Below are 25,196 nucleotides of genomic sequence, written 5' to 3'. Positions count from 1 at the left end.
CCATCATTGTTTGAGTCCACAGTGCTCTCTGGATGCAGTTGGACTACAACTCCCAAACTCAAGGTCAATGCCCACCAAATCCTTCCATTATTTCTGTTAGTCATGGGAGTTCTTTGTGCCAAGTTTGGTTCAGTTTCATAGTTGGTGGAGTTCAGAATGCTCTTTGATTGTAGGTGAACTATAAATCCCAGCAACTACAACTCCCAAATGACAAAACCAATTCCCCACCAACCTCATCAGTATTCAAATTTGGGCGTGTCAGGTATTTGTGGCCAATTTGTCTAGTAAATGAAAATACATCCTGCGTATCGGATATCTTGGGCTGGAGTGTTACCAGTATGCTGATGACACTCAGCTTGTGCTGAAGATGGAAGGCCGATTGTTTCCATCAGTGCCTCGAGGCTGTTACTGGATGGCTGCGTGCCAGCAGGTTGAGGGTGAATCCAGCAAAGATGGAGATCCTATGGCTGGGTCAACCGGGCAGTGGGGATATCCAGCTGCCTACCCTGGATGGCGAGGCGCTACGCCCGTCATCATTGGTAAAGAGTCTGGGAGTCGTTTTGGACCCTCTGCTGACGATGGAAGCCCAGGTCTCCGCCGTTAGCAGAACCGCCTTTTTTCATCTGTAGCAGGCTAGACGACTGGCCCCCTATCTGTCCAGGGACGATCTAGCTACGGTGATCCAGGCTACGATCATCTCAAGATTGGACTACTGTAACGCCCTCTACATTGGCCTTTTTCTGTCGGTGATCCGGAAGCTCAAGTTGGTACAAAATGCAGCTGCTCGGCTTCTTGCAGGAATTCCGAAGAGATGCCACATAACGCCAATCTTACTGCAGCTGCATTGGTTACCAATTGAGCACCGGATCACTTTCAAAGTGATGGTACTCACCTTTGAGGCCTTGCATGGTCTGGGGCCAATGTTCCTGAGGGACCGCCTCACCCCCTACCAACCCCAGAGATCCCTCCGTTCTGAGGACCAAGATCTATTGGAAATTCCCAGTGTCAAGACCTTGCTTCTAACAGCAACCAGACGCAGAGTCTTCACAGCAGTGGCACCATCACTCTGGAATACTCTGCCACCTGAAGTCCGTGCCTTGCGGGACCTATCAGGTTTCCGCAGGGCATGGAAGACATAACTGTTTCGACAGGCCTTTGATCTCTGACATTGTTGTTTTAAATTGTTTTTAAATTGTGTTAGATTTTAGCCTGTTCTTGTAAGCTGCTCCGAGCCCCAGGGGAGTGGCGGCCTATAAGTTTGAATTATAAATAAATAAATATTTACATGACGATTCATAACAGTAGCAAAATTACAGTTATGAAGTAGCAACAAAAATACTTTTATGGATGGGTGGTCACCACAACATGAGGAGCTGTGTTAAGGGGTTATGGCATTGGGGAAGTTGAGAAACACTGCTCTAGTGTCACACTGGATTGATTTTAGAAGTCAACCATTTGGACCAATTGATGCCTGTGATGTTGTGACAGCACTTCTCTCCCTTGCATTAGGAGCCAAACCTTTCATTTTCTGCCTGTCAGAGGTCTTGTACATTGCACCCAAATGTCTGCAGGTTCCTCTTCCTTTCTCTCTTTTTTTGTGGCAATGATGAAAAGAGACCTTGCGTACACAAACAAAAGATAAGTTTATTAAATGGGGACAAACAAAACAAGTTGATGCATCCATCATAAGGGGGGGGGGGGAAGCAGGAGTGAGGACATCATTCTTTGCCCTGGAGCCTGGCCTCGCTTCCACAAAGGAAATGACTTGGACGCCTTCATATTGGGGGAGCGGGTTAGGATGTGTAGTGCTGCCGCTGCTATGGTTTGTGGCCGAGGGCCGGCCCAGCAGTGGCAATTATGGAGGAACTGCCCAGGCCGCTGCCCAGCGTGATGAGGGTGGCTCCGGCGGCAGGGAGCAAGTGTCTACTGGGGAGGCCCTCCCGGGTGTGCAGGATGGTGCTGGTCCCGTCGTCCACCACGGAGGGCACCCTGCCCAGGGCTTCTGTCGGCCCCAGCACATGGGAGTGGTGACCTTTGGCTGGTGCAGCTTTTTCCCCCCTGCCCCCCTTCATGGCTGCCAGCGCAGAGGTCAGGAACACCGTCTTGGAGGTGGTCTGCAGGACGGGGCCCAAGTTGCCGGACGCACTGGCTACTGTCGAAGGGGCAAAAGTCACGGACGGGGAAGAAGAGGAGGGGGTCTGAAGAGCTGCAGATTTCAGGGGGCTGGAAGCCGCTTCGGCCATGACTGACTTGGTCAGCGCAGACAGCTTGGCATCCGACATCACATAGAGGGTCTTCATGGGGCTCGAGGTGGTCACTAAAGGAGGAGGAAGACAAGGGAAGAGGTCTCAAATGGGGCTGAGGTGGTCTCTGCCCCCCCCCCCCCTCATTCTGTGGCCTTCATGCAGTGCATCAACGTGCTTCCAAAAGAAATGCACAGTTTCAACTATATATACAGGGAGTTCCTCAAGTTACAAACATCTAACTTCTAATTAAGAACGGGATTGAAATTGCAAAATAGAGGACTGGGAAGGAATAAGGAACTATAAATTAAAATACATACAAGGATTATCTGGAAATAAAGGCTACAAGATTTTTTTAAAATACAAAAAAAAAAGAAGAATACAGTAGAGCAGAGGTCCTCTAAGGTCATTTACCTGGCCCTCGCTGAGGGTCAACCTAAGTCTGAAATGACTTGAAAGCACACAACAACAACAATCCTATCTCATCAGCCAAAAGTAGTCCCACACTTCCCATTGAAATACTAATAAGTTTATATATGTTAAAATTGTTCTTCATTTTAATTATCGTATTGTTTTTCAGTGTTTTTGCACTACAAATAAGATATGTGCAGTGTGCATAGGAAGTCGTTCATGTTTCTTTCAAATTATAATCCGGCCCTCCAACAGTTTGAGGGACTGTGAGCTGGCCCTCTGTTTAAAAAGTGTGAGGACCCCAGCAGTAGAGTTTCAGTTATCTGTCATAAATGGGCCAGCAGAATGTCAGATACACAAACATGTTGGACTCTTTGCCACTCTTCTCGCTCGCTTACCCACTCCCCCTCACTTGCTACTCACCGGGCCGAGTTTTGGTTCTGCTGCCAGGATCCAGCCAGTTAGTGAGCAAGCACGGGAGGGCAAATGAGTGAGCGAGCGAGGGTGGCAAGGGCAGTGGTGGTGGGAGAAACAGGAGCCTGGCCACCTCTTCCAGACTCCTGCTTCTGCCGTTGCTTCTGCCTTTGCAGCTTTCCCTCCCTTGCTCATCTGTCTTCTTTTGCTATTGACCGGGCCAAGTCCTGGATTCTGCCACCGGGATGTGGCCTGGTGAGTAGCGAGTGAGGGTGGGTGAGTGAGTGAGGGAGGGCTGCAAAGGCAGAAGCAGGAGCAGGAGCAGGAGCCTGGAAGAGATGGCCAGGCTCCTGCTTTTGCCACTGCTGCTACCCTTGCCACCTTCGCTCGCTCACTCACGCGCCCTCCCATTTCAATTGAAGGCAATTTTGGAACTAGAAGAAGAAAATCAAGTGAAATGGAAAGAGAAAATGAAGTAAACAAAGGTCAAAGTGAATATGGAATCTTCACACAAAAACTAAAAGAGGTGATAGGGAAAACAATAGGTCCAAGGAAAATAGCTTTAAAAATATGGGAGAAATGGAAGAAAAAATGGATGCCATTTTTCTCAAAGGAAGCCCCAATAGGGAGTTTGAGGAACAAAGAGGATAAGAGCGTTATAAAGAAACTGAAACAGTTGGGATATTATAAAATAAAGGATTTATATAATGAAAAAGATGTATTAATGGAATGGAGTCAGCTAGAAAATTTAGGGGAAGAAAGATTTAGGCTAATATTAATATTAAGAGGCATTTGGGAACAAATAAAAAAGGAAGAAAGTAATATGGGCGAAAATATAATAGACAGAATATTGAAAGAAAGATCTAGTGAATAGCAAAAAGGGTTAGGTAAAATATATGGAAGAATGTTAGAAGACAGGGAATTTATTTATAAAAGGATGGAAAATAGATGGGAAAAGGAAGGAGTAAAAGGGAAAGAAAAAATAGATAGAATAAGGAATGGAATAAATAAAATAAAGATAGAAAAATATAGGGATCTGGAGCAGAAAGTAATAACAAAATGGTATATGACCCGGATTCAATTGGCTCATATGATCCAGGGTCTAAATCCGAAATGTTGGCACTGTGGGAGTAGAGAAGCCTGGTACTCGCATCTATGGTGGGAATGTAAGGAGACACAAAAGTCCCACGGGTTTTTGATCTTGATGAAAATTGTATTATATACAAAAAAATTTTAAAAAATTAAATATGGAGATTCTTTTAAAAGGGATTTGTGGGGATAGTAAAATAAAAACACATGAACAAAAGTTAGTTATGATGATGTTTAGAGCAGCACATGCTGTGATTGCCTGGGGGTGGAAAGAAAAAAAGAAATGGACCCTGGGAAAATGGTATGAATATGTGTGGGAATAAGTCCAATTGGAAATTATGGACATTATAAGAAATGAAAAACTATGGACAGAAAAGCAGAAGGAAATCAAAGAAATATGGTCACCCTTTAAAAATTGGATACAAGAAGCTAAACCAGAAGACGATCATTGGGAAAAAAACTAGATAGAATACAACGATGGCTCGAATAAAGGAAGAAGGACCAACTTGTCAACGGGGGGAGGGTTCAGGGGTGGAAAGAAAAAATGTATTGAAACTAAAGCAATGTAAAGATAAATGTATTACAAATAGTTGTTAACAATACAATAAAGATTTTTCATCATTCCAGTGAGCGAACGATGGAGGAAAGGGCGAGGGAGCGAGGGCAGGGAGGGTGGCAAAGGCATTGGATAATATAGAGTGTTTGTTGGATAACCACAAGTCGGATAACCGGAGCTCATGTAAGTATATTAATAAAACTTACATGGAATGTAGCATAGGTATTTACATTATTTTTCCACATAATCACCATTCAGTACAATACATTTTGTCATCCATGGGACGGGTTTTTGATGCCTATGTCAGAAGTTTCTCTCTGCCTTTTTGAGCTAGTTCGTCACTTCAATTTTCACCTCGTTATCGTCGGAAAAGTGTTTTCCACTCAAGTGTTCCTTCAATTGAGTGAACAAGTGATAGTCACTGGGTGTGAGATCGGGGCTGTGAGAGGGATGGCTTCAAACATCCCAACCCAATGAAGTCCACAACTCTTGTGCTGCATGGATTTGGATGGCTCTGCGAACTTTCTTCGTGGTCTCATAATATATTCCATACCCATTTTGTCACATGCTGCTTTGACATTACGTCCTCTCCATAAACTGAAACGATTTTGTGATGAACTGCAGCGGTGTTCATGCCCTTAGCATTTAGGTAGCATATTACAGTGCCAGCTTTGTCCTTGGAGGGAAACGGAATAAGGACGCTCATCTCTAACCTTCACCACAACGCCAGTTGATGAGCTACTGATGACTGGCACTGCTCGTTCATTTCCACTGGCTTCCCACTACATGGCAGTGATACCAACTTTCCCTGTTAAAATTCTCTGTGAAAGCGACGTGCCTTGTAACCTTACTTTCACCCTTCCCTTTCACCCGATTATATATATCTGGCATTAAATTAAAAAATGTACACATTCTGACTCATACAAATTCAACTTAAGAACAAACCTACAGAACCTCTCTTGTTTGTAACTTGAGGACTGCCTGTACACTCTTAATAATAATAATAATAATAATAATAATAATAATAATACTTTTATACCCCGCTACCATCTCCCCAAGGGACTCGGTGCGGCTTATATGAGGCCAAGCCCACAATACATCAATAATAAAGCAATAACAAAACAATGCAATACAATACAATTAAAATAAATCACATAAACAAAAACAAAAAAAAAACCAGTAACATGCAAGCATTTAAAAACCAATGGCCGGGCCAAATGTAATAATTTAAAATTTAAAAATAACGCCGGGCACGAACAAGGTAGGATATAACTGGTATAGGGTTTTCAAAAAGAGACGAGGGAACGCAGTCAGTCCTAAATCAGTGGTAAAGTGCATTTTGAGGGCATATTACTGAGGGCTTTCCTTATTCTGGGAGGGCACACTGGAACAACCACGTTTTCAGGCTCCTCCTAAAGACTGTCAGAGTTGGGGCATGTCTGATGCCCTTGGGAAGTGAGTTCCAGAGTCGGGGGGCCAACACCAAGAAGACCCTCAGGATGACCTTTTTTGCCATCTTGAAGCTGGAGCAGTCTGACCTCTAGCAATCAAAGGAATACACAACTCCCAACAGCCTTCTCAACAGCATAGCCAATAGTAGGGAATGCTGGGAATTGCAGTGAAACAAGACTCTGGAGGGCCACATGATTCCCATATGTCTGTTTTAGCAACTCACATTCACCTAAAGGAATTTCCTGTTGGGGGAGGAAGCTGTGCTAGAAAAGTGCTTCTCACCTGTGGCTTGCAAAGTGGCCTGGGAGACAGTGTCTGCAGAAGGGGCCTCCGGAGCAGAAGGGGCCTTGCCAAGGTCCATCTGGGACAAAAGTTTTCCAGGAGCAGCAGCAGAGCCAGATGCGTGGCTGTTCAAGTTCCCAGGTAAACTATCAGCAACCTGAAACCAGTGGGAAAGGAGGTGGATACTATAATTTCCGACCAGAATATTCTCAAAAAGCATGGCAATAATATGACCGACGGTCAAAAAAGGAGAGGTACAGAACTTCTGAAAGTGGCCTGAGGACAATGATTTTGTTAGGGAAAGTACCCTAAAATATACAGCAAAGCATCCAAAACCAAACAGGATACAAAAGTTAAGGACAGGAGAAGAGATTTAAAGGGGGGCTCAAAGCCAAACTTAAAAAGTCTGGCATAGACATTGAGAACTAGGAAGGCCTGGCCCTTGAGCGCTCCAGTTGGAGGTCAGCTGTGACCAGCAGTGCTGTAGAGTTTGAAGCAGCACGAATGGAGGGTGAAAGAGAGAAACATGCTAAGAGGAAGGCGTGTCAAGCCAACCCCGACTGGGACCACCTTCCATCTGGAAACCAATGCCCTCACTGTGGGAGAAGATGCAGATCAAGAATAGGGCTCCACAGTCACCTGCAGACCCACCGCCAGGACACTACACTTGGAGGACCATCATCCTCGGACTATGAGGGATCACCTAAATAAGTAAGTAAGTGACCCTAGTGGCATTCAAACAGTGCCAAAGGCCCAGAAGGGTGCCGGAGGCTTGGCAGAAACGGGCACAAACGAGCAGAAAGCCTCCATTCCCTGCCCATTCCCCTGGTGCTCACCTGAGAGCCCAGCATCCAGCATTACCTGTGCAGCGGGCAGCAGGAGCGGCTGTGGGGACGGCTCTTCCGACAGAGTCTGTGCCGCTCCGATGGCCGCCTGGCTGAGGGTGGAGAGGCGACTGGCCTGGCCCCGAAGGGTCACTGTGATGGTAGTGGGGGCTTTGAGGCCTGATAGAGAAGAGGGAGGGGGAAAGAAAGGATTGCTGCTCAGCCCGATTGAGGCAATTGCACTGAAGGAGCAGCGGCCATAAGATGGATACTGGTTCTGGGTTGTTGTAGGTTTTTTCGGGCCATATAGTCATGTTCTAGAGACATTTTCTCCTGACGTTTCGCCTGCATCTATGGCAAGTATCCTCACTACTTCTGAGGATGCTTGCCATAGATGCAGATGAAAAGTCAGGAGAAAATGCCTCTAGAACATGGCCATATAGCCCGAAAAACCTACAACAACCCAGTGATTCCAGCCACGTAAGCCTTCAACAATACATTGATACTGGTTCTGTTTGCAAACTGCCCTTCTGATGCCGCCCCCACCCCAAAAACTTTGTCCACTTCCTGACCTGAGCCCTGGCCTGAGATGTGAGCCAATCCGGGGAGGCTGCTTGCCAGTTTGGCCAGCCCTCCATTGGCCAGGAGCTGGTGGATGGTGGTGGGCTTCCCGCCGGCTGAGGCCCCGAGGGAAGTGGCCACAGGGATGGTGCGGACAATGGTGCCGGCAGTGCTGGTGGCCATGGAGCCCAGGCCCTGGAGCGGAGCGGAGGCCTTCAGGCCAGGGGTCTGCAGAGGAGGAGAAGGAAGAGATCATGGCAAGACAGGTTCAACCCCTCCCTTGGCAGGAGGACACTCACTCTCTCCATAGGAGATTCCACCTGAACATTAATTAGGAAGAACTTGTTGGGTGAGTGGGCTTACTAACAAAAGACCATCCTCATAAATTTACAGCTGAGTAAGTTATCAGCAGCATAACACAAATAAAGTTCTTTATACTTCCTTCTTTGCTTCCATGCTGGGCTTCTTTCTCATGAAGATAAACAGCTTTGCTCTCATAGAGCTTCCTCTCACACCGAAGTTACACAGAAGCTTCACACAGTAGGTTTTTACACACAGCAACCTTCACACTGGATATGATGGCACACCAGGAAGATTAAGGGGAAACTAAATGTGTCTGGCTATTTTCCCAGTGACTATCGGTATGCCCTAAATTACTTTAATACCTCAAAATAAAACACTAGAGACAAGACTAAAAATTACTAATGAAGTTTACTAAATAAACAGGGTGAAACAAAACAATGTATACAGAGGTGTAGTCTGATTAGTGAAATATAAACTCTGAGGTAACAACTATAATTTCTATGAGGTAAATATAACTACTAACTATGGCATATTCTATAATCTATAAACTCTAACGCGTGTATGGCTATTAACTATGGCATATATAACTATAAACTATGGCATGTATTGTCTATGAACTCTGGGGCATGTATAATAGAATCATAGAATCATAGAATCAAAGAATTGGAAGAGACCTCATGGGCCATCCAGTCCAACCCCCTGCCAAGAAGCAGGAATATTGCATTCAAATCACCCCTGACAGATGGTCATCCAGCCTCTGTTTAAAAGCTTCCAAAGAAGGAGCCTCCACCACACTCCGGGGCAGAGAGTTCCACTGCTGAACGGCTCTCACAGTCAGGAAGTTCTTCCTCATGTTCAGGTGGAATCTCCTTTCTTATAGTTTGAAGCCATTGTTCCACGTCCTAGTCTCCAGGGAAGCAGAAAACAAGCTTGCTCCCTCCTCCCTGTGATTTCCTCTCACATATTTATACATGGCTATCATATCTCCTCTCAGCCTTCTCTTCTTCAGGCTAAACATGCCCAGCTCCTTAAGCCGCTCCTCATAGGGCTTGTTCTCCAGACCCTTGATCATTTTAGTCGCCCTCCTCTGGACACATTCCAGCTTGTCAATATCTCTCTTGAATTGTGGTGAATTGTGGAGTTTAAATAATCTTTAAGGCATGTATAAATCTATAATCTATGGGGCATGTATGGCTATAACTATTCTATGAGGCAAATATAACTATTCTTTATTACATATACTATAAACTCTAAGGCAAATATAACTATAATTATATAAACTCTAAGGCAAATATGTCTGTTAACTATTGCATGTATATCTGTGATCTCTGGGGCATGTATGTGCTAAGGATGGCCTGTTCGGACTGCAAGCCAGACCAGACACTTTCTGGCAACCAACTGTAAGCTATAACCAAAAAGAATGGGATAAAAGGTTCTTTCAACAGCCCATTCTGGCTCTGAATCAGAATGGGCTGCACCAACCGAGCTCGGCCTCTAGGGGGAACCTAAGCTTCTCCCCTAAACTAAGCAAAATGGAACAGTCCGCAGGAATGAAAGCAAACAGGGAAATAACTACTAGGCCGAGACTTCACACTGGAGCTTCCTCATGAAGCTTCTCACACCAGGCCTACTAACACTAAGGCCTTTCTCACCCGGAGGACTCTCTCACACTGAGGCCTTCTCATACTGAGGGCTTTTTTCTTCTGAGACAAACTAACATTGAGGCCTTCTCATAATGAGTCCTACTAACACACTGAGGCCCTTCTTCCACAGATGCCTCTCACAGACTGAGGGCTACTAAGCTATAGGCACACCTACTTAAACGGAATTGCAGCTTTTCCTGAGTCATTGTATCCATTTAAGCCTTTCAGTGCTTGAATCACATTTTTGTAATTAAAAATACCTAGCTAATTTTTAATATTTCTGACAGAACTTCCTGACACCATCATACCTGTTCAACCAACAGACTCTCTGCCTTGGAGTCAGATGGGGGCTACTTCTCTGAAGGCTTTGAAACAGACAGGATGACCATCTCCCAGGAGGGCTTTGGCTGTGCTTACTAGGGAAGTAATGCTACTCCTCTATTCTGCTCTGGTTAGACCACACCTGGAATATTGGGTCCAATTCTGGGCACCACAATTCAAGAAAGATATTGACAAGCTGGAATGTGTCCAGAGGAGGGCGACTAAAATGATCAAGGGTCTGGAGAACAAGCCCTATGAGGAGCGGCTTAAGGAGCTGGGCATGTTTAGCCTGAAGAAGAGAAGGCTGAGAGGAGATATGATAGCCTTGTATAAATATGTGAGAGGAAGCCACAGGGAGGAGGGAGCAAGCTTGTTTTCCGCTTCCTTGGAGACTAGGACGCGGAACAATGGCTTCAAACTAAAAAAAAGGAGATTCCATCTGAACATGAGGAAGAACTTCCTGACTGTGAGAGCCGTTCAACAGTGGAACTCTCTGCCCCGGAGTGTGGTGGAGGCTCCTTCTTTGGAAGCTTTTAAACAGGGGCTGGATGGCCATCTGTCAGGGGGGATTTGAATGCAATATTCCTGCTTCTTGGCAGAATGGGGTTGGACTGGATGGCCCATGAGGTCTCTTCCAACTCTATGATTCTATGATTCCTGCCTGGTGTTGGACTGGATGGCCCATGTGGTCTCTTTGATCTATACGATTCTATGGACTAGTTAATGTTCTCCAAAAGGACATCAGATAAAAAACCCATTGGATGTCATGGATTCTTATCTCTCTAAGTAAACATCTATCCAGTCATTGTTTTATGGCTCAGAGAAATGGAGCTCAGCTCACTGGACATTTGCAGTCAGACATAGCCAACCCTTAGATGAGGGGGGAAGAGAGGCAAGCAGGAAGAAGGGGGAAAACACAAAGCTTAGTAGTGCCTGTGCCTTTCCCTATCTGTTGGACCCCATCCACAGACCTTGCTGCCAGGCCCCTACCTGTCCCAGAGGGCCTGCCGCTGAGGCAACGCTGGCGACGGCTGCAGAGGTCGGCTTGGTGCGGATATCCTGGAGGCTGAAGCTCAAGCCCTGGAGGAGGCTGCTGGCAGAGGCTGCCCCTAAAGAGAGAATAATAATAATAATAATAATAATAATAATAATAATAATACTTTATTTATATACCGCTCCATCTCCCCGAGGGGACTCAGAGAGATTCCCAGGTAACATCGCAAAACATACAATGTAAAAAACAACATAACCAAAAGATTGACACGATGACAAAAAAAATCTATATAAATAAAAATGTAATGTTCGTTTGTGGGATTAACAGAACTCAAAAACCACTGGGGGAATTGACACCAAATTTGGACACAAGACACCTAACAACCCAATGTATGTCCTTCACTCAAGAAAACACTGAAAAACACTGCAGAAGGGACTTTAAAAGCCCCCAAAAGCTACATGACAATACAGAAAAAAGGAAGAAAGAGGGAGGGAAGGGAAGGAAAAGAAAGAAAGAAAGAAGCAAAGAAAGAAGAAAAGGGAGAAGGAAGCATGGGAGCAAAGAGAGAAGGAAGGAAAGAGGTAGAGAAGGAAGAAAGGAGAAAGAGGGAGGGAAAGACAAAGGGGGAAGGAAGGAAAGTTAGAGAAGGAAAGAAAAAAGGGAAAGAAGGAAGGAAAGAAAGAGGGAGCAAAGGAAGGGGGAAGATGTAGAGAAAGAGGGAGAGAAGGAAAGAAGGAAAGAGAGAAGGAAGAAAAGAGCAGAAGAGAAAGAAAAAGGGGGAAGGAAGGAAAGAGATAGAGAAGGAAGGAAGAAGAGAAAGAAACACGGGAAGGAAGGAAGGAAGGAAAGAGGGAGTAGAAGCATAAAAATTGTCACCATAACACACATATATTAAAAGTAATCCTGCCTGTTCAAGGCAATTTAAAAATTTAAAAGGCCGGGCCAAGATTTGTGCAAGCCCAAAAATTCTAGGGGGGCCGGGAATTAAGTGCAATGTTATGGCAGGCAACAATAATATTGGGTATGGGTCTGTGTCTGTTCATTCCGGGGCCGATTAGAGGAAAGAATCTGGGTAATTGGTAGGAAGAATAAGGCCGTATTCTACAATGTGTAGGGCTGAGTTAGAACTGGTCATTTTCAAAGGCTTGTTGAAACCACCAGGTCTTCAAGCTCTTACGAAAGGAGGGGAGGGATGGGGCCTGTCTTATTTCCCTTGGAAGGGCATTCCATAGATGGGGGCCACCACTGAGAAGGCTTTCTCTCTCATCCCCACCAACCATGCTTGAGACAGTAGTGGGACCAAGAGGAGGGCCTCCCTGGAAGATCTTAGAGTTTGCACTGGTTCATAGAAGGAGATGCGATCACGGAGATAGGCAGGGCCCAAACCGTTCAGGGCTTTATAGGTCATGACCTGCACCTTGAATTTGGAGAAGAGAATCTGGGCGGAGAGCTAGCCTTGCAGTGATATTTGGGATCTATAGCAGAGTGCACTGTAGCATTGCTAGGAGTATACACGAGAGAAAACACACAGGATAATGCTCTGATAAGGTACAAAAAAGGGAAACCTTATCTTGAGTATGCAGGTAGATAGACAAAAGACATTCCCTAACTTTCCTAGTGCCTAAAACTCCTATAAATCATGGTGAATTCTCCCCAAACCTCTTTAGTATGCTCAGTTGCTGATCAATTCCTCTGTTTGCTGTGTGCCATAGAAAAGAATAGGAAAGAGTTAAGGGAGAGGCAGTGGGCGGGGTCATGTAAATTCCATGCCAATGGAGAGAGTCAGAAACACTGGGATGTCTGTGGTGGAGGGAAATACATAAAATCTAGGATGAAATTGTCCCCGCATGAAAGCTTTCACTTGAGTGGTGGGCAGTATGGTGTTTGTGGAGGACATTGGGGGGGCTCTTCAACATGTTCATGGCGCTCACTATAACCTGCAATGTCACTGAAGGAAGGGCCTTTGATGTCTTCAAAGTTGTGGGAGCTATAGTTGTTTGTGGAGGAAGGAGCTTGTCTGTGTAAGGGGACACCCCAGCCACATATACCCATACAGATTTACACTTTTATTAAGCGTATAGATCAATACCCCACTTTATCTCCCCCCGAGGGAGATAAACATCTTTTCCTGATGCTTGGCAATGCTTCTCTCTTTCCAATTCCTTCACTCCTTGTCACTCTCTTCTCACTCTTTCCACACTCTTCTGTAATCCATTCTTAAAACTTCTGGTAAAATTCACTTTTCAAATCTCAGCCTTTTTTAGTATGGAGCCCTTACCTTGGAGGGTGTTGTTGCTGCTTTGGGCTGGGAGACCATGAGTAGCGCCAGCCACCAGCCTGCTCTGCAGGGCATGGAAGGCACTGGGGGCTGCGCTGCTGGGGAGGGTGGCTGTAGGGCCTGGGCCGAGGGAGAGGCTCTCCGCCGAAGAGGTCGCTCTGCGGGTTCAGAAGCAAAAAAGCATAATGTAAGACCCAGGAGCCAGAGTGAAGAGGGGGAAGCTAGGAAGACACAGTTCCACCATGTTTCCCGTGCTATCAGTTGGGAGCCCACCACCCCCAGCAACAATATAGTAATCTATATATATATATAAATGCTCTGTGCATAATGAGTACCTTAAAAACAAAAGAACCAATGAACGAAATCACACCAAATTTGGCAACAAAACATCTCACAACACAAGGAGTGGCCATCACTAAAAATTATGATTTTGTCATTTGGCAGTTGGAGTAGCTGGGATTTATAGTTCACCTATCATCAAAGAGCATTCTGAACTCCACCAGTGATGGAATTGAACTAAACTTGGCACACAGGACTCCCCTGTCCAACAGAAAATACTGAAAGGGTTTGGTGGGCATTGACCTTGAGTTTTGGAGTTGTAGTTCACCTACATCCAGGATGCACCATTGACTCAAACGATGATGGATCTGGACCAAACTTGGCATGAATCCTCAATATGCCCAAATGGAGTTTAGGGAAAATAGACCTTGACATTAGCAAGTTGTAGTTGCTGGGATTTATAGTTCACCTACAATCAAAGACCATTCTGAATCCCACCAATGATAGAATTGGGCTAAACTTCCCACACAGAACCCCCATGACCAACAGAAAATACTCAAGGCCATCCAGTCCAACTCCCTTCAGCAGGGCAAGAAAACGTAATCAAAGTCCTCCTGACAAAGAGCCATCCAGCCATAGATATAAATAGATAGATAGATAGATATGATTCACACACAAACAGATATAATATCATAGATTTGAAAGGGACCCTTAAAGAAGAACAATGATATCTTGCATGTTCCAGGGTGGGCAAACCAGATACTCTCCACATCAACACTGAAAAAAAACAGCAACAAGTACTGTTTATCCATAAGCATAAAAAATTACATATATTAGAAACCAACACTTTCTCATTATTTTCCAGATCAACAGACTGGGCCACAGCAACATGTGGCAGGGGACAGCTAGTAAATAAATAAGAATAAATAAACTGTAGCCCATCACTCTTGAAGTGCAACTCGTAGCTTGAGCAGAACCAGTGTCTGGCACTGAACAGAGCCTTCTGGAAGCCTGGAACGACAGCGAATGAGGGACAAGATCCTAGCTTTGGTCTGGAACATGGCATTCGAAATGTGGGCAACTCACTTGGAAGCAGCCAGGAGTCCCGTTGCCTCTTTCGCTCCAGCCACAGTTGGCCCCAGAGTCACAGCGAGGGGCTTCCCTGCAGCCACTGCAAAACAAAAGAGGCCGTGAGAGGCATCGCAATTCCCTAGACAAGGCTAAAAGGCCGCTATTTCCAAAAATATGGCAGAAAGACTAAGTAGCACCCTTCCACCTAAGCTGACTCAAATGCCATAGCAATGCAATGGATTCCTTTGAAGGGGTTGGAGAGGAAAATAAAAGGGCAATTTTCTCGATTGGGTCAGGGGTCTGTCTCCAAAGCAGGGGGAAGCCAGGCTCCAAGGAACCATCCGACTCCGCTTTGCTCCTTTCACTTATGCTACTATTTCTGCCTTGTCTTTTCGGTCTACCTCTCTAGGCCTCACTCTCTCTTTTGTTCAGAACAGGACGCATCTCAATCTGTCTTATCCTCCTAAAGGCTTTAGAAAATACACAGGAACGGAAGCGAGTTAAAAAAATAATGTTTTTATTGGAGGTTTTTTTTGTTTGTTCTGTTTTCATTTCTTTTGGATACAAATGGAAATCTGTCTTGCATATTCCTCCTGTCCAGGTAAGGTAAGAGGGAACTCTTGGTTTGGTTCAAGTTTACTTCTGTATTTCATATATTTCTGTGAAGAGAAATAAAATTTGGGTGATTAAGATGTACAAATAAAAATACAGAGACTTTCAAAGCTGGTAAATTTATGCTTGCAATAGAAGATGGATTAGTCTGAATGTGGAGTCTGCTGTTGAAATAGCCAAAGGGGGGTGGGGGGAGGAGGATACGTGAAAAGTATAAGATTTGGCAGCTTTGGAAGTCTCTGGGACTCAGTGTGCTCAATGGGGTCCTGTTTCACACAAAGGACTATTGGTGGAAGGGTACAATCAGGAGCCTATCCCAAAGCCTTGGCTAGCTTCATACCTAGGAAAGGATTAGAGATGGCGGTTCCTGCCAGTTGAAGAACTGATGGAAGCGTTGGGTGTCTCTCTATGACTCCTTAATATAGTTCCTCATTTTGTGGTGACCCCCAACCATAACATTATTTTTTATGCTACTTCAGAACTGTAATTTTGCTATTGTTATGAGTTGTAATGTCAATATTTGGTATGCAGGATGTATTTTCATTAACTGGACCAAATTTGGCACAAATACCCAATATGCCCAAATTTGAATACTGGTGGGGATGGCGGGGGTGTATGATTTTGTCACTTGAGAGTTGTAGCTGCTGGGATTTATAGTTCACCTACAATCAAAGATAATTCTGAACTTCTCCAAAAATGGAATTGAACCAAACTTGGCACACTGAACTCCCATGACCAACAGAAACTACTGGAAGGGTTTGGTGGGCATTGACCTTGAACCCTATACAGCTCCGGCCCAGCTTACTTATCCGAACATATCTCTCTCTATGTTCCACGTCGTAATTTAAGATCGGGGGGGGGGGGGGGGGGGCTGCTCTCGGTTCCACCAGCATCTCCAACGCGTCTGGTGGGGACGAGGGACAGGGCCTTCTCGGAGGTGAATTATGGAATTCGCTCCCCAGCGAGGTTAGATCGGCATCCTCCCTCCTTACTTTTAGGAAAACACTAAAGACATGGTTTTGGAGCCAGGCCTTTGGCTAGTGGGCACAGCAGCACTTTACGCACTGAACTCGGACAATAGGACTGTTTGAAAATTGGAAATGGCTTTATGACCTGTGATTATGTGATTTGTTCTATGTGATTATGTAATTTTAATTAATATCACTGTTTAATTGTTATGTAATGGATTTTATATTGCTGTTTGATATTGTCGTTTTGATACTGCTGGCATTGAATTGTTGCCTGTGTTAGCTGCCCTGAGTCCCCCCTCGGGGGTGAGAAGGGCAGGGTAGAAATGGTGGACTGTAGACTCAAACAATTATAAATCTGGACTAAACTTGGCACGAATCCTCAATATGCCTTAATGTGTACTCTAGTGGAGTTTGGGGAAAATAGACCTTGATATTTCGGAGTTGTAGCTGCTGGGATGTATAGTTCACCTACAATCAAAGAGCATTCTGAACCCCACCAATGATAGAATTGGGCCAAGCTTCCCACACAGAACCCCCATAACTAACTGAAAATATTGTGTTTTGTGATGGTCTTTGGTGACGTCTCTCAGCAATCCCCCCCACAGGGTCCCGACCCCCTCATGCCTTGAAGGTTCTCACTGGCGTGAGTTCCCCTCCAACATCATACGCTCTCCCTCACTCACACATGCACACCACGCTGCCATGCACCGAACATGCCTGCTCTCCCCTTCCCACTCAGTCTCAGAAACATCCCTGCCCTTGGCTGAGAGGCTGGCCAATCACAGAAGGGGGGCTTTTGGTGGGAGGATTCGCCATCTGTTTCCAAAAAGGAAGAGAAGGACAGGCAGAGAGATCTTCAGCCTTCTCTGCCAAAGGGGTTCCTAAGACCACCAGAAATATGTTTTCTAGTGGTCTTTGGCGACCCCTCTGAAACTCCCTCGCGACCCCCCCCCCCCCAGGGGTCCCTACTCCTAGGCTGACAAATGCTGCTCTATGAGGAGATGCCTTCTGGCTGCATCACGGCCCTGCTCAGTCCCAACAACGATGCAAGAAGCCAGTGAAGGCACTCTTGGAAGCAACATTTCCGGTTCCTTTCATGGTGGGCATTTGTCCAGTCACAGTACTATTCCCTAATCAAGCCTTTTCCAGAAAAGTATGAAGTGCATGGTAACAACTTGATGCAATGAGTTGTTCAAGAACTGGAAAGAGTTCCTTCTGAGGTGCTCCCATTCCCCCCAGACTCACTTTCCAGTGCTCCATCTGGCGGGGCCCCATTGCTCCCTGCGCTGGCACTTTCTCCATGGGAGACGATGGTCACCTTGATCTTGGCTCGCTTGGGGGGCTTGCCCCCATGAGGAGGGCTGGGCGGAGGGGGCCTTTTCAGCGCAGGCGGCAGCTCCTCTTTCTCCCCGGTATCTGGCGATGGCTGAAGAAGCGATTGCTGCTGTGATGACTCTGAACCAAAAGACAAAAGGCAATACTCTGAAACAGAGGGCACTCTTTGCAGAGTCAGGGCAAACTTAGGCTCTTCTGCCCCTTCCTTCATGCCACAATTGTGCAAACAATGGCCCTTTGTTTCGAGCGAGTGGGCTCTTCCTCATAAATGTATAGCAGAATAAATTATTAGCAGCAGCCTGACCCAGCACCAAAGTGATAAGAAGAACAAAAACACACAGACCAACGTTGCCTCTTTCATAGGAGGCATTTCTTTGTAGTAAAATAATATAGTTGCATTATTTATAATAACACCGAAATACAACACCGCCTGAGCTCTGCGAGTGCAGCATTTTTCCGAATGAAGCAAAGAGTGTTTGAGGACCGGGACATCCGTAGGGATACCAAGGTGCTTGTCTATAAATCTCTTGGGAAGACAAGCGGACAAATGTTAGCATGCTGGAAGAGGCAAAGACCACCAGCATTGAAGCGATGGTCCTCCGCCATCAACTCCGCTGGACCGGCCACGTTGTCCGGATGCCCGACCACCGTCTCCCAAAGCAGTTGCTCTACTCCGAACTCAAGAACGGAAAACGGAATGTTGGAGGGCAGGAAAAGAGATTTAAAGATGGGCTCAAAGGGAAACTTAAAATCTCTGGCATAGACACTGAGAACTGGGAAGCCCTGGCCCTTGAGCGATCCAGTTGGAGGTCAGCTGTGACCAGCAGTGCTGCAGAATTTGAAGAAGCACGAATGGAGGATGAAAGAGAGAAACATGCCAGGAGAAAGGCGCGTCAAGCAAACCCCGACCGAGACTGCCTTCCACCTGGAAACCAATGCCCTTACTGTGGGAGAAGATGCAGGTCAAGAATAGGGCTCCACAGCCACCTACGGATCCACAAGAATACTGATCATGGAAAACTATCCTACTCGTCCAACGAGGGATAGTCTAAGTAAGTAATAACACGGTGTTGTACTCCAGGGCAAAATCACCTCTGGCTTTAAACACTAAACCAGCTGGGTAAATTCAGCAAGCAGTTTATTTAAGAATATACATAGCCAAAGCAGTGAAAAGAAATCCACAGTAAAAGTTCAAATTCCAATTAAGTTCACCAGTTACAAAGGAAAACAGGAACAAGAAGTCAAAGGAAATCAATAACACTAGGCTCTTTAATGCATGAACAACACAAGAAGCATATCCCATAGGCTAAACACGAGCTTGGTAAACCTTGGTACATGAAACTTGGCATTATCCCGACATTGCCTCAACCGAAGCAATTGTCTCCCCCAAATCATTATAAACCCTTCTCTGACTCCAAAACTGCAAGGAATGCATTCTTTCTTGGTTTCAGTTTGTTATCTATTTTCTGTTGAATCCGAGCTGAGCATCTTAATTGCTGCCTGAACTGTCTCTGCTTACTAAAACTGTCTTCCTGTTCAAGGTCTCACTCTCATCATTAATTCCTGCACCTGGTAAATTAAAATCAGCTTCATTCTCAGACAGCTGATCAGGGAACCATGGCAAAAGGCCTTTCCCAAGCCTGGGACCTTAGAATGCTCTTGCAGCATCTCAGGCCTCTTATTGCACTCCAGATCAGGAAGAAGCCCTCTGACTTTAAAACACACCACACAAAGAGTGAAGAAACAAATCTTCTTTTATTGAAGCTTAGTAAATAGCCAGAAGAAATAAATGCTTGTAAGAAAATAAGAAGGTTCCAAAAAGCAATAACACAAAGCAATGTCCACACAAATAATAAAAGCAATCCAAGACAGCATTAATCCAGACAGGAATCAAACAGGATGCAAAGACAACCCAAAAGGCTAAAAGACTCCACAGGAACAAGACCCCTTGAACAGAATTTCCACAGCACATGAGCTTGGTTTCCAAAAGATGCCTGATCTAACAGGTTTCCCCTTGAGGCAAACCTTATATCCCAAAACTCAGGAATTGGTTTCGCTTTCCTCCACATTTCCCCCTTATCAAACAAAGCCTTTTGGAGGGATGTAAACACTGAGTTTGCGGTCAATCCTGGCTAATCTCCAGCTGCCTATTCTTCGGCTCCCTATCTGGCTGCTCATTAAAATTCCCAGGTGTCAAATTGTTTTCTAAACCCAAATCTTGAGACCTCACAGAGATAGGGAGTGAACTATCATTGCTAGTCCCAGCAGGAATATTCTCATGAGAAACTGCCCTTTGCACTGGGGCCTCTCTATCATTGTCTGCCTGAAAATCATTGACCAAACCATCTCAATCTTGTACCTCAGCCACGGCACCATCATTTCCCTCATTATTTCCCACACCAGGATCCTGAAACACAAACACAGGCTGATTCCCAACACCTCTCTTCTAAACTCCATTCAGGCCCAAGTGATCCGTCATCCCCAAATCCAACAAACCCTGGCTCAGGAACTGGATCAACAACCCTATTGCCTTCATGAACGTCAACATGATCATCAGACACAATCACAGGCTGAACAGCTGATATACAACACGAGGTTTCTATAACACAAAGTTCAACATTTACACTGGAGCTCCACACAAAATAGCTTTTTACACACAGCTGCCTTTATACTGGAGCTTTCTCATACTAGGCTTCTCTCACACAGAGGTTTTTCTCACATTCTTCAGGATGACACTAACTTTGGCCAATTAACTCTAACAGGCTTTGGCCTACTAACTCTTTCAGTGCTTGACTCACACTTTTGTAATCAAAAATACCCAGTTAATATTTAATATTTCTGACACTTTGTGCCCATCCTCTCTATCCCTTCAGAGCCACTTTGGCTGGTGAATGGTTGGCATGAAAGACATATGAAAGGCCCTCCCTTTCTTAATAGGAAACTAGTGGAAGATAGGAACAATCAGAGGGAGAGAGACATATAGAAGGAGAATGTCAAGGCAAAAGACAGATTCCGCAAACTATTCATAAGGACTACAGGTTGCATTTAAAAAACAAACAAACTGTATTTACTTGTGATGAATTTTAAATAAAGTCATTCATACTAACAACAAAAATCCTAACTTAAAAATACAACAACCTCGGAATTAAACACAACCCATTTCAGCCTGACTGCTGTGCATAATAACCACTGTATTTCTCCCTTCCAAGACCAGAGTACACTACCTAGATTGTATTCATAAGGACTACAGACTGCATTAACAACCCTATCTACTTGCCATTAATGTACAATGAAGTCATTCATACTAACAACACAAATTCTAACTACCCTTGGCATTGAGTCTAATCCCTTTCAGCCTGCAATGCTCTTCCAACCCAAGTGTCTTATGATCTTCCTGCCAAAACACTGAGGATCAGCCATAAAGGGGAATGTGTTAGAAGTTCCTAAACTGCCTCAATGGAGAGGCCACTTCCTCCTCTTTCTCAAAGCCCTTAGTGTAGTGTTTATTTGATTATTTTGTATAATGTTTTAAAATGATTTTACTGTCTTAATTGTAATTCTTATGGTGTATATGTTGATAGCATCATCTGATCCTTAAGTGAGGCCACCCTGAGTCCCCTTGGGGGAAGAAAGGCAGGGTAGAAATGTATGTAATAAATAAACAATAGTGTTTCTCAACCTTCCTAATACCGCGACCGCATAACACAGTTCCATGATTTTCGTTGCTACTTCATAACTGTATTTTTGCAGGAGGTATTTTGATTCAGTGGACCAAATTTGGTACAAATACCTGATACACCCACATTTGAATACTGATGGGGTTGGGAGGGGTTGATTTTGTCAACCCCGTCCAGCACAGGCTGTAACCCTATACCCTGTTCGGCCTTATGACTGACGAGGAGTACCTCTGTCTTGTCTGGATTTAGTTTCAATCTGTTGTCCCTCATCCAGTCCGTAACAGCGGCCAAGCACCGGTTCAGGACTTGGACAGCCTCCTTAGTAGCAGGTGGAAAGGAGTGACAGAGTTGGACATCATCTGCGTACAGATGACACCGTACCCCGAAACTCCGGATGATCTCTCCCAACGGCTTCATGTATATGTTAAACAACATAGGGGACAGTACTGAACCCTGCGGGACTCCACAGTACAATGGCCGAGGAGTCGAGCAGGAGTCCCCTAGTGACACCTTCTGGGAGCGGCTCTCGAGGAAGGACCGGAGCCACTGCAAAGCAGTACCCCCAAGACCCATTCCCGCGAGGCGTCCCAGAAGGATACCGTGGTCGACGGTATCGAAGGCCGAAGAGAGGTCCAGCAGAACCAACAGGGACACACTCCCCCTGTCCAGTTCCCGGCGAAGATCATGCACTAAGGCGACCAAGGCTGTCTCAGTACCATGTCCCGGCCTAAAGCCAGACTGCGCCGGATCTAGATAGTCCGTGTCTACCAGGAACTCCTGGAGTTGCGAGGCCACCACACGTTCCAGGACTTTGCCCAAGTAGGGGAGATTGGAAACTGGCCGAAAGTTGACGAATTGAGTGGGGTCTAGTGATGGTTTTTTCAATAGCGGTTTAATAACAGCTTGTTTTAAGCTGGCTGGAATATTGCCTTCCTGAAGGGAGGCATTAACCACCACCTTAACCCACTCTGTCAAACCCCCTATGGCTTCTTTCACCAGCCAGGAAGGGCAGGGGTCTACGATGCATGTGGCAGGCCTCGCGTCTCCAAGAACCTTGATAACCTCGTCGAGTTGAACAGATCGAAATGAATCCAACAAAACTGGACAAGCAGATGCTTGAGTTACATCCTCAGAGACTGCCATTAATGTAGTGTCAAAGCCCGAACGGATCAAAGCGACTTTGTCCGCAAAGTACTGAGCAAAGTCTTCACAGCGCGCTGCCGAGTCGTCAGGGGACCCACTCGAGGTGGGGTTCAACAACCCTCTGACTACTTGAAACAGCTCTGCCGGGCGGTTCCTTGCGGACGCAATATTGGCCAAATAGAAAGCATTTTGCGCGGCCTCTATTGCCGTGCCATACGCCCTTAGATAAAGGCGTAGGCATGTTCGATTTGGCTCGCTAGTCTCTTTCCGCCACACACTCTCTAGCCACCTCTTTGTTCGCTTCAACTCCACCAACTCCTCGTTGAACCAAGGAGATGGTTTAGCTCGGCGACTTGAGAGGGGGCGCTCCGGAGCAATCATGTCTATTGCCCTAGTCAACTCACTATTCCAGTATCTAGACAGAATTTAATATATCTAGATGATGTTATATATTGAGACGTATTGATTATTCTCCTCTCTGTACACTAGCGTGCATAGAGGTGTTTTAGCAGCTTTTGGGAGGAAGTTTTGGGAGGTGGGGAGCGATCACAGAGAAGGCCCCCTCTTTCGTCCCCACCAGCCGTACTTGACTGTGCTTGACCGTGGACTGGGACCAAGAGTAGGCCCTCCTCCGCAGATCACAGTTCTTGAGCCGGTTTGTAAACAGATACGGTTCTGCAAGTAGTCTGGACCTGGATCATTTAGGACCCAAGTTCCTTCTACCTGGAGTGTCAGATGTGTGGAGAGGATGCCCAGCTTTGAGACAAGCACGATAACGACACAACTATGGTGCCAGGAAGGTCCTGGCAGCCCCCTCCAACAGTGGCCCCTTTACCCAGATGGGGTGTTCTTCTCTGTCTTTAGGCATGCCTGGGGTGCAAGGGGTTTCATTGGTCCAGGAAAGAGGGTCCCGAGGAGTGGGTTACCTTGGGTCTGCTTGTGCGGGAGCGCTGCTTCCATCCGCTGCACAGGCCTCTTCAGCAGCTGGGCAGCACCAAGCTGGCTGGACTTCTGAACGCAGGATGACACAGCAGCCATTTTGGCCTTGGGGCTGGACGTTGGGCTGCTGGACACACTGGAAAAGTCCTAGCCAAAGAATGGAGAAACGCCATGCCATCAGAGACACATTTCAAATGAAAATGCTTAGTAACTTTTCAGACTCACCAAAGACCATCAGAAAACCTACTGTATATACTCGAGTATAAGCCTAGTTTTTCAGTCCTTTTTTTTAGGCTGAAAAAGTCTCCCCCGGCTTATACTCGAGTCAGTGTTATTTATTATTTTACTTTGTTGTTGTTGTTTTTATTATTATTATTATCACATTTATTGTTTTATTATTGTTATTATTAAATTTATTATTTTACTCTATTATTGTTATTATTACATTTATTATTTTACTCTAGTATTATTATTTTGCTCTATTTATTATTATTGGAGGACATGTAAGCATATTTACATTGAAGAAGGTTAGAATGGTTTAATCAGAGTTGGACAGTCTTATCTTGAATTACAGTTTTATGTAAATATTCAAAAACATTTAAGCTACTAATGCCTAAATTAATATAATTTTATTGGTATCTATTTTTATTTTGAAATTTGCCAGTCACTGCTGCATTTATTATTTAAAATAATAAATGTAATAATAATAATAACAACAACAAAGTAAAATAATAAATAATATTGACTCGAGTATAAGGCGGGGGAGACCTTTTCAGCCTAAAAAAAGGACTGAAAAACTAGGTTTATACTAGAGTATATAAAGTATTTTCCCCAAACTCCACCAGTGCTCACATTTGGGCACAACCAGAGAAAATATGACCTCCACCGATGATGGACCTGGACCAAACTTGGCAAACAGAATCCCCATGACACAATAATTCTACTGGATGTGTTTGAAGGAACTGACTCACCACAGTAGGAGTTGTAGTTTACCCTGCAGCCAGAAAGCACACTGAACCCCACCGAAGATCCATCTGGAGCAAACTTATCCAGCTTAACCAACTTTAAGTACTGATGGAGCTTTTGGGGTTTAACCTGGCATGATGTGAGTTGTAGTTCACGCACAACCTTATGCATTTTGTACAATTCACTTTTTCAAATAACCCAGGCATTGCTGGGTATCCAAGCTAGTAAAATCATATGATTCTATGGCCCATCCAATGGCCGGTCCCACTGCAGCTCTTGCCCAAGCTCAGCCTCCTTCATTTGGGGCCCTCTTCTCACCTCGGAGCCTGAGGGCGAAGCGGGGACTTTGGTGGCTGGGGAAGCGGGTCGGCTGCTCCTCTCGGCCATGTCGAAAGACAAGTCCCTTCGAGCTGCATCCCGCATGGTCTTCTTCTTCTTCTCTGCATCAAGGTCGCGGGGATCGGAGCCTGAATGGCCATCTGCCCGGGTCAGCACTCCAGTCAAGAAGTCAGCAATTTCATCCTTTGGAGGCAAGGAAGCAGAGCCCAGACATTGAACAGCAGTTGCCCCTCAAAAACATCTTGCTTATTCATTGGGTTGGAGGGTGACACAGGAATACTTTACATCAATCAATAGAAATAAATAAGTACGCAGTTCCACTAGAGATCAATAATAATAATAATAATAAACTTTATTTATACCCCGCCACCATCTCCCCAATGGGGACTCAGAGCGGCTTACATGAGGCCAAGCCCAATCAGAAAATTACAATGAAATAAAACTGAAAACGCAAACAATAAACAACAAACAACATAATTACATAAAACATATG

At 45.3% G+C, this 25,196-nt stretch overlaps 1 protein-coding gene across 1 annotated transcript in view; it reads right to left on the bottom strand.

Moving 5' to 3' along the window:
- Positions 1-1,624: 1,624 nt before the first annotated feature.
- Positions 1,625-25,196, bottom strand: part of KANSL3 (KAT8 regulatory NSL complex subunit 3) — a 38,587-nt gene continuing 15,015 nt past the window's right edge. Inside the window, exons 13-22 of the mRNA XM_060787728.2 lie at positions 24,683-24,886; positions 23,386-23,545; positions 17,550-17,759; positions 14,737-14,821; positions 13,372-13,529; positions 11,090-11,208; positions 7,844-8,060; positions 7,309-7,451; positions 6,448-6,604; positions 1,625-2,317 (exon numbers count right to left, since the gene is read on the bottom strand). Of these exons, the coding sequence (XP_060643711.2) occupies positions 1,818-2,317; positions 6,448-6,604; positions 7,309-7,451; positions 7,844-8,060; positions 11,090-11,208; positions 13,372-13,529; positions 14,737-14,821; positions 17,550-17,759; positions 23,386-23,545; positions 24,683-24,886 (1,953 nt within the window). The 3' untranslated portion in view covers positions 1,625-1,817. The remainder of the gene's footprint in view (positions 2,318-6,447; positions 6,605-7,308; positions 7,452-7,843; positions 8,061-11,089; positions 11,209-13,371; positions 13,530-14,736; positions 14,822-17,549; positions 17,760-23,385; positions 23,546-24,682; positions 24,887-25,196) is intronic.

Source organism: Anolis sagrei, chromosome 7, assembly GCF_037176765.1.
Source record: "Anolis sagrei isolate rAnoSag1 chromosome 7, rAnoSag1.mat, whole genome shotgun sequence".
In the NCBI taxonomy this organism is placed as follows: domain Eukaryota; kingdom Metazoa; phylum Chordata; class Lepidosauria; order Squamata; family Dactyloidae; genus Anolis; species Anolis sagrei.
This window is presented reverse-complemented; position numbering and strand designations above follow the sequence as displayed.